Genomic DNA, 10,423 nt, shown 5'->3' with positions numbered 1-10,423 from the left:
ACCCTTGACCTCTGAAGTATGAGAAACCTCTGAAGATTCTCAGAAAAGTGGCTTGAGACCAGGTGATCTTTATAATGATGGAGATTTCTAAAAAACTATAGAGGGTTTGTTCCCCCAATCTTTAGTTGGGGGTCTTAGCTGAGAAGGTTCCAATGCTTTGCACAGATTTTTCAAATGAGACTGTGATGTTATTAGTATCTGGTCACTATACTAGTGGTGTAGTACAGGGAGTCCCATAGGGGTACATTTTTGTAGAGTGGGTTTCGCCTGTTTAGACTTTAAACCCATTGGCTCCTTTCTTGACCTATCATTGCTGATTCTGTTGTATATTTTAGCTAGTTTAGTTAATTAAGTTACTAGGACAGTGTGCTGTATTTGTGTTCATTGTGACTGTTTATTATTGCACTTACTGCATTGTTATTTGTAATACTCACTTGTTCTGTGTTCCTGCCTCCCATTAAATGCTGCTTAGTGTAATAATCAATTTCTCTGCCTGTGCAATCCTAAGAACTGCTGAATCACCCTCACTAGCATGAGAGCATCAAGGGAGCAACATTTTTGGTGTGAATAGCAAGGGAAAACTTAAATGAAACTAGTATAGAGTTTCTTTGAGATCCTGTTACTGGCGAGTTCTTGTTTAAGACCTTCAATGAAGACGCATAGAAATAGAAATACACAGAAAAAAGTTTAACAATATCTAAATTGAGTTTTGTTCCACTTTACACAAAGCATTTAAAAAAAGTAGCCACCACAGTATAAAAAATTGCAAGTCAGCTTTTGTTTAATCAACAGCAATGTTGTAAATAGTTGTAACAACAGGCTTGATGTTTAATACCAAATACTTGCATGAGGGCATGTTTTGTCAATATTACAAAAATCCTGTTCGGCCTGAGGTGACACAGTAAAAAAAGCAAATACATTTTCTCTGTAACGTACACCCTTGTAATCTAAAAAAATAATAATATTATTTTGGATTTAACAAACTCTCTTCACATTAAAGCTCAACCAAGCGAAATAAAAATCACTAGCACTTTATCCTTTTATATAATCATTACATTTTAATATTAAAAAAAGCCCCACTAACTCACCTAAAACAATGATCACATCAAAAGCCTGGTTCAAGTTAATGTTATTGGTAACTTGCATTTATATAGTGCCGACATACTATGCAGTGCTTTACAAATTCCATAGTCATGTCATTAACTGTCCCTCAAAGGGGCTCACAATCTAATGTCCCTACCAAAGTCATATGTCATTAACACAATTTAGGGTCAACATAGGGGGGAAGTCAATTGCCTTGAAGATAGTGTCCTGCCTGAAATTCAAATCCATGACTTAAGCTACGTACACACTTCCAATTATTATCGTTGGAAAACGAACGACGAACGATCCTGCACGATATCTACGAACGATCGTATAGCACCGATCCTGCACATAGAGATCCTGAACGATCTACGATCGTTCGTAGATATTGTACACACAATAGATACGATCGTTTGAGCGATAGAGGAACTATGTGCACGACAGGAAGTGAACGAACGTTCGTTCATTACGCATGCTCAGACCATGGACGATCAACGAACGATCGTACACACGAACGATGGTCAACGATCGTCGTCCAATCCGATCCGCCGGTCTGGTCGTTCGTTTCCAACGACTTTCCTCGTTCGTCGGCGTCGTTGGTTACTTTTTTTACGAACGATTTTTGCCCAATCGATCTTTCGTCGTTCGTTCGTCGTTCATTTTGAACGATAAAAATTGGAAGTGTGTACGCACCTTTAGGGATGCAAAGGCAAGAGCTACCGAGCTGAGTTTTATTTCTTTTAGTCTAAAACATGATTAGTCTCTTAGGTAGGGCATAGGAGCAAGGCTTTTCAGTGGCACTTATAGAATACTTTCAAAGTGTAAACATTTTTTATTAAACTTTTTTTGATTCTAAGAATTAATTGAATAAAATTGTGTACAAAAGTTTAAAAGTATATATAGTTGCACATACAGCAGAATACACTTTTGATTTTCATAAGTCTGAATAGTGTTTGGGTAATATATTCATGTGTCTCCCTTTCCAACGTGTTTGGCCCCTATATTGGGCATCCTCAGGGGATATGGAGGATATTACAACACACTAAAGAGAAATGGTACAATTACATTCTTTGTTAAGTCTCAAAGGGACTTAAAAAGGGTACTTTTTTTGGAGCTGGGTTTTAAATTCTTTGAAAAAAAAATCAATGACTCAATAAGTGATGACTATATAGTAGAAACTCTGATTATACTTAGTGTAAATTACAAATCTGGATTTTCACATACTTTACAGGAAATCACAATGCAAGCTTTATAAATTATTAACTTGTGTGATGGAACAATTTGTATATAGTATGTGTGCCCTTCTGTCTGACCCCAGGTGCTCTTTTGACTCCCTGCTCCAGCTCAATCCACTTACAGTTACAGCATAAAACTGCCTCATTGATCTGATCATTGAAACTGAGACATTACATTAATCTTCTTGTTCATCTGCTTTTAAGGTTGGAGCTCTCCCAGCTGTTGGCAAACACATTCTAGAATTATTTCTGTGAATCAAGCCTTTGTAAATTCTCAACACTTGAAAATATATATGAATATTTCCATCTTATTTCATGTGCTTCACTTTGTTTACATTTAAAATGTACTAAAGTTTAGTAGCAGGCAGCAGTTGGCTTATAATGTGTTAGTATAGGTCAGTAATGGAGAGTAGGACCAGCCTGAGGCAAATATTTTGTTGAACTAAATTTATCAATAAGCAGGATACCTGATACTACCTGCAATACACTCTTCATATGAGGGAGACTACTATCACAATCTGCCCTTAAATACTGCCAATTCAGTCAATCTACTTTCTGTACTTGAAAATAAATATCTTTGAATCTAAACTTTCACCTGAGAATACAGGAACACACTTCAGTTGGTATAAAGGCAAAACTATAACTGAGCCTACCTTGCAGAATTACTTTCATGCGCTTTATCATGGTACAGGCCTTTCTTTACCTCCCTAGTAGTAATCCTGAGTGTGGCTCGGGGTTAATTTTCAGTACCAAAAGCGGTAACCCTGAGCCACACTCGGGGTGGAATTGCCAGGCAGGTAAGTCTTAGCTGGTCCTCACGTTCCAGGGGCGTCCTCCAGCGATGCATCCTGCATCCCCGCTGTGTGAACATTGGGAATGCCATTGACAGGCCAGAGAACGCAGCTGCCGGCTGGGGCGGGCAGTGCGAGCATGCAGCTGGAGGACGGGACCGTGTGGCTGGTGGGCGAGAAATTTTAAAATAAGTTTTTTTAAATTTACTGTTTTGACATTTAAAAATACTCATTATTCAGACCGCCAGGGACGTTAAAGGTGGGTGTTCACTTGGTAATGAACAGTACATAATTTACCTGACTTGTGGAACTTATGGTACATACAATCAAAGTAAAGTTACAATAAGCCTATCTAACTTGTCAAAGATTTGTTAAGGTACCAGATTTATGATAACAATAATGTTAAGTGGTTTTAAAAGTTTTGTTTGCCATTTCAAAATAAATTGAAAACTTCTAAAAACTATTGTGTGTTATCAATCTTCAATTTGGATTATTTGGATATCTTAGTGGGGCATCTCAGGCTCATTTTTCCAAAAAGAATATAAACAAATCTCCAACTAGACACCTTTCTTAATTCCTTGAACTTCAAAATTCAACTTTAATGCTATTAATAATATTACTAATAATAATAAACAGTATTTATATATTGCCAACATATTACTCAGCACTGTACATTAAATAGTGGTTGCAAATGACAGACAGATACAGATAGTGACACAGGAGGAGAGGACTCCGCCCAGAAGATCTTATTCAACTATAGCAATGCTATTATCATTTTATTTACCTTATAAGCTGAAAAGACATTAGTTTTAGCAGGCTAACATTCTCTAGAGCTGCGATCAGCTTTTTTTTAACTGAAGTTCTAATGGTTTTCTTCCTGTAGTTTTTTTATGTACATAAATGAATTACTGCATGCAAATAGCTGTTAGAAAAGAAAATGGTAATAATAAACTTGTATGATAAAAACCATGCATATTTATTTCCACCAAACACTTCATTCTGTGATGACACAACCATTGTATGCATAAAATACAGAAGATGCTTTTTCAAAAGACAGTGACCTTTAAAAAAGATGTGTATCATCTGTATTTTTTCATTACAACCTGAACAAACAAAAAAGGAAACAAGACAGATGTAAAACAGAGTTCACATTTAAACAATCTTCAGGCTGTATTCCTGTATAGAGCTGTATTGAACTGACTTGCAAATTTGGGAAAATATGCTATGGTAGGCATTTATTTCCATTACCGGGAGTCTGGATATTGCCCTATAGAACAGTGAAAAGTGTTCGCGTCAATACAGATGTCTATGGCCACCTATGCTTAGTGAAAGGATGGATCCCTAAAATGTACCTGTAGTGAAGCTTTTCACTTTATAGTGATATATATTTAGTTTTTATTTATAGTATATTTATAGTTTATATATTGATTTTACAGATTTGCAACACTCCTATTACTTTGAAAAAAAAATTTGGTTGCACATGCTGGAATTGTGCCAAACTTACCTGCTGTGAGGTTCATGTTTCTAACTGTAGTTCAAACAAACCAGTTCTTTCACACACAGAGATATTATTATTAATAAGTGCTTGTTTGCCCTTTGTTGCTTTTACTGCTTGTTCAGAATATGTTCATGATCGGGGTAGAGGATCATCTAAATCAGAAACAGCTACAGAAAATGTCTAGCATGATCTATTTAGGCTAGTGTTAGTGTGTAAAAAGTTATGTAATAAAACCAAAATATGTACACCTACAAATGTATACAACTTAAAAAAAATAAAGTAAAAAAATAAATAGCATAAATCCTAACAGCAGCAATTTCCTAATTGTTTTGTTATACAGTATACCAGCCTGATGTCTGAGTATTTCTCAAAATTGGTATTTCCCAATTAGTACATGTGAGAGTGTGCTTACAATGCTCCTCAAATCAAAACATGCGTACTGACCCAGTAATATGGCTTTTACAAAATAGTAATGTGCCATATGTACAGATTTTGCAGATTTTCTCAGTTAATGTATTCTAAATGTAGGTTCAAGGAGGCCTAGAGCAGAGATGGTTGTTAGATGTTTGCATATTTTTTCACAACAGTCTTCTATATCAGCATACTAGAAATATTTAAGAGAAGTAATTGTTCCTATTTAGGAAAATGTAACCCAGTAACAGGACATGTGGGGAAGTCGCTCTGTTCCGTGAAGCAATATTTTAACACATTTTCCACATTTGAATGCAGTAACAGAACCAGCCTCGCCCCTTCCCAAAACAAAAAGGTGACTCCCTCGCAGGAGGTGACATTATGGAGGTTGCAGAAGAGACATGCAAAGTCTCTTTTGCGCCATACCTTGGCTACTGTTGGTCCTGACACATGCTCTGCTACATCAAGGACAATATGGAATAAAATGATCCCCAAAAGAAATGCATTACATCTCTTTCTATGTGCAGCCATTATGTAACAAGAACAAAAAAGGTATATGCAAATCAAGAAAAAAATCTGTGCACTACTCCCCTTCCTCCCATTTAATGAAGATGAACAATGGTAGCGATATTTCTAGTCAGGCCTGGGGGGTAAGCACGGCAGTTTTCAAAAGATTCAATGAAGGTGTTGGAGTAGGGATCAAAAGTGTGTGTTTTTGCAGAATTACCTAGCAATAAAAAGGGAGCCTGAAAGCAGAAATCCTATGTAGTCACTACAACTAATGGCTGGTGAGCTTCCCCATTCATCACATCTACTGCCCTGTGTTCTTGGATAGAGAAACTCTATCCAAGAACACAAACAACTAGTTAAGGGCTGCAAGAGCAATCTGATTTGCTCTTGCAACCCCTAATAGTCCTTAAAAACAACCCAAATTCTCCCACTATTTACTTCAATGGTGTTCGAATTCGGCATTCGATCACCCAAACAATATCTCACTATTCGATCGAATAGCTGTCGAATCGAATAGTGAGATATTCGACCAACACTAATAGTCACTTTTAGGTTTAAATGATTCTACTTGCTTGGAGGACAGCAGGTAGAACCACAGGTCATCAATTAGAGTAGAATGGAAACTGAGTGAAGTAATGGTGCAGAGAACATTTGATATCTGGCGGAGCAGGCAGTGGTAGGGTTTAAAGTAATAAGTGGGGTTATTGAGGGGATAGATGATGGGTAAGGTGACTGACTTTAGGTGGGATGGGGAAAAAGGCAAGAAAAAGAGAGGGATCAACAGAGTGAGTCAAAAGTTTTCCAACTTGCCTATTATGGTTTTGGGTTAAGTTAGTGGGTTGTGGTAAAATACTCAAAGGAAGTTGTTTTGGGTAGTGGTTTCAGTGGGGTGGAAGATGCACCTTTGGTGTGGAATCTCCGGAATGTTGTGTTGAAGGATCGTGGTTGGAATAGTCACGGGCTGGGACTGCCATTAGTGGTGATATAGTTCCCAAGCTTGGTGTAGATGTGGCTGGGAGCATAAATATCATGGTGTCTAAAACCCCAGAAGGGTAATGAAATATGTGAGGCTTTCAAGGACAACTATTGTTGTGTTATTGTTAATACTATGTCCTATTCTAAAAAAGTCTTGGAGCCGTGCATGTGATGAGGTTATAAGTGAGAAAGTCAGTAGTAGGTCATTTGAGGAGCAAAGAGAGCAGCTAGGTGAGTATTTTTTTATCAGGTCAGAAAGGTAAGTGGGACAAAAACTGTCGAGAGATTTGAAGGCAAACCACAGGAGCTTGAATTTGATTCTAAAGTTAAGTGAAAGCCAGTAAAGAGAACTACAAATATATGCAGTATAAGAGGAGTGGTGGGAAGGATGGATAAGTCTGGCTGCAGCGTTCATAATAGATTGTAGGATAGAGTTGAGTTAGTGGAATACCAGAGAGAATGATATTACAATAGTCCAGACGAGAGATGATAAGAGCGTGGTGAAGGTGACAGGACCTGGAAATGTTCTGATTATGAGAGGTAAATGAGGAGGTTGAATCGAAGGTGAAGCCAAGACAACGTGCCTGAGGGAAGGAATGAATAACAGTATTGTTAACAGTTTGAAAAAAGTCAGGGGGAGAGTTGGATTTATCCGGCTTTATCCAGGTTTTTAGCAGATAAACCCAAAGGGACAGCTTGAGATTCAGGGGTTTTGGTGTCTGCCACGCCTTAAATTGTGAATATATAAAAATGAGAGAGAAAGAAGGCTTGTTGTGCAAACGTGAGTGATAACAATTGATTTTAATTCTAGTGAATTATTAACGTAAAAGTATCAAATGTGGTGGGCTTTAGTCAACATAGTGTGAGAACCCAAAGATATAACTATGGTTACATATTACAAAAGTTGTATCTCATGGAGATCAATGTTGTCTCATGCCCAATGCGTTTCACACAGCGGCTTCATCGGGGAATATGCTAAACACACAAAATTACAATATGGCAAGCAAAATTCAAAATAAATATAATATATACACTAAGCCTTCAAGACACGTACTAAATATATCATAATAAAACATAGTAAACAACAAGTCATAGTAACCAACAGCAACAATGAGGGGTAGGAGGTGGAAAAGACAGACGGAGTGGACTTCAAATGAAGTGAAAGTGGACAGGGTAGGAAGGACTCTGTATGTACAGTTAGAGGAGAGAATGAGACCCACACCACCCCCTACTCTGTTGCCTCCATAAGAGAGTGCATCAGCAGAGGCAAAGTCTGAGGAGGAAAGCCAAGTTTCAGTGGGAGCCAGGAAGTTTGGAGATTTAGGATCTGATTTATTAAATCTCTCCAAGGTTTGAGAGAATACACCTTCAGAAGTGAATTTCAGAGGTGATTCAGAAAACATAGAAATGATTTTTTAAAATCATATGCTATTTGCTAGCAAACATTTTGAATATTGGACCAGATCCACTGCAGGTTTGCTGGATCACTGATGAAAGTGTATTTTCTCCAGCCTTGGAGAGCTTTTATAAATCAGGGCCTTAGAGAGGAGAAGGTTGTGGATAGAGAATAATTTATTGCCAACAAATCTGACATTCCATGAACTGCCAGAGAAAGGGAGTAAGTCTGAGTGGGAATGACAGTAGGAGTAGTGTGTGTCTTACTGACAGGGTAGGGAAGAAAAAAGCCTGTGGGGAAACCAGGGTTGTGCGAGTCACCAGCAAGTAGAAGTAGAGCAGAAAGGTGCAAGAGCACAGACAGAGAAAGCAGAAGAGTTATTTCCTGAAGGTGTCAAGATGCCTGTCTTTCAGTGTTAAAATATGACTGCATGTCTTTCCTTTCTCTGATGTCTGTCATCTTGATATGAAGATGCAGTGGCTAACTAACCTTAAAGCAGGACTTAAAAAATGAAAAAATAGCAAGAAGAAACTTCTTTGTTGCAGAACAGTCAGGCTATGTCTGTTTTGCAATAAAAACTTACTTGCCTGTACACAATTTTTTCTATAATGTACAGTAAGCTGCATATGTGTATGACACTGGTATAGCTGGCTTTGGTGCACAGGAGTTACATCATTCCAGCATAGTCAGTCAAGATTACCAAAAAAGCCTGACATTGCCTGTCCCTTCTGCATAAAAGAACCTGCCTGCTTGCATTTTTTAATTTATTTTTAACTCCACATGGCACTATTGGTTACAATTGGTTATACGATTCTACCTTATTGTTATGTGTTTATTAGACCAAATAGTGGTCAAATTCTTTGTTACACAGTCATCTGACCTGTAAATGAAAGATTAAAGCAGTTTAAAGTAAAAAATAAAAAAAGGAGTTAAACATGCAGAGATTAAGCCTTCCAGCGTCAAGGGGTTTAGATGCTTTAATCAGATTTCTAGGCTGCATTCAATGAGGGCACCCTCCCTGCAGCCTGGTGCAGGTAATTATTAAACAGAACAATGCCACCAGCCAGTACATACAGGGGGGCTGAAGTCATGGAATGTACTGAGGAGGTGAAAACAGCAGACTGGATATTTGTGGACAAAGCCTGTTGCTTCACGGTCACATTCACTCTGGGATTCTTGTTTTCAAAACATTCAGAGAAGCACAACTTTCCACACCTTGAAAGCGTGGTGCTTGTGATGTCTGTAATGCCCAAGTCAATGACAGTACAGTGTCTCTAGCAAGTGAATACAATGCAGTGCCAGGCAGGCTGGGTAGTATTAGAGGGCATCTGTAGATTCCTGGGCGTGTGTACAGCTGCAGGTAAGTAATGCATTTTACCCTTGAAATTGCAAAAATATTTTTACCTTTGTGCATTTATTAGTTAACATAAGGTGTATAGTAAAAAAGTTCAGCATACAAACTTTACTTATAGGAACTGTTTTTAAATTTCTAAATAACTTTGTGTTTGCCTTGGTATTTTGGTGAACTATTGTAATCCTATGTAATTACAGAATAACAAAAGCATATCTAAGAAACCCATACATGGGTAAATTATACCATAAGGAAGGTCATTTTGGACCTACTTTGTAAAATCACAGCCAATGTATGAGGCAGCCCTGACAATGCGTACAGATAATTTGTTGAAATGTTAAATGACATAATGATGTGATAACAAAGAACTCCCAACAGTGGATGTGGTTTGTATGTAGTCACTTCTACTGACATCCATTGTCTGTGAACTAAGATACACTGTTGTAATTTTTTCTGTTTTCATGAAGCATGGGGGGATTTTCTCCGCCTTTGCACCTCTATCAACCAACTGGACTTTCCTTGCTTGAACATCTGTTAATCAGTTTATGTCTGTCTTGGAAAGCCTTGCCAATTGCCAAAAAGTAATACATAGTAAAATAAATATTTGATAACAACATATATCACTACTATAAAGCACCTTTCAGTGTTCAGCTCATACATCAAAGTTTTGGATTGTTCAGTTTGGCTTGCTTTCCCTGTGAAAGTGGTGTTCACTGTGATATATAACCAGATTTAAAGTTTTATTACAGAGGCAGCTATAGGTGATTACGATATATGTGTCTTGGAGGGTGGGGGAACATTCTGCAATAAATATTTCATTAAAATTTTCTTTTGGTTTCAAAATCTTTTAATTTTGTGCATCAGAAATGAAAGTATCAAGTGGTAGAAAAACATACAAAAGATAGGGTTTTAAAACTGAGATTTTTGGATAACATTTATTGTTCTTCTCCGAACTGCAGGGTTACAGCAGGGATGGGAATCTTGTGACTGTGCAATGCTTGGTAGACCATGTGTTCCAGCATGCTTTGCAATCTAATTTCCAGTTTCCAGAAAAGGTTTTCTTAAAATGTATAACACAGGTCTGATTAACCACCTGAGCGTTACACTGAGGTCTAGATTTCTGTACCAAAAGTGATCCACTGTTTTTCATGAAATTTTTTTTTTAAATTGTAG

At 37.5% G+C, this 10,423-nt stretch overlaps 1 protein-coding gene across 1 annotated transcript in view; it reads left to right on the top strand.

The window, feature by feature from the left end:
- Positions 1-8,990: 8,990 nt before the first annotated feature.
- Positions 8,991-10,423, top strand: part of TMEM72 (transmembrane protein 72) — a 43,190-nt gene continuing 41,757 nt past the window's right edge. The window contains exon 1 of the mRNA XM_072424342.1: positions 8,991-9,259. Within this exon, the coding sequence (XP_072280443.1) occupies positions 9,190-9,259 (70 nt within the window). The 5' untranslated portion in view covers positions 8,991-9,189. The remainder of the gene's footprint in view (positions 9,260-10,423) is intronic.

This window comes from Pyxicephalus adspersus, chromosome 10, assembly GCF_032062135.1.
Source record: "Pyxicephalus adspersus chromosome 10, UCB_Pads_2.0, whole genome shotgun sequence".
NCBI lineage: Eukaryota > Metazoa > Chordata > Amphibia > Anura > Pyxicephalidae > Pyxicephalus > Pyxicephalus adspersus.
The sequence above is the reverse complement of the archived record's forward strand: the minus strand, read 5'-3'. Positions and strand labels throughout refer to the sequence as shown.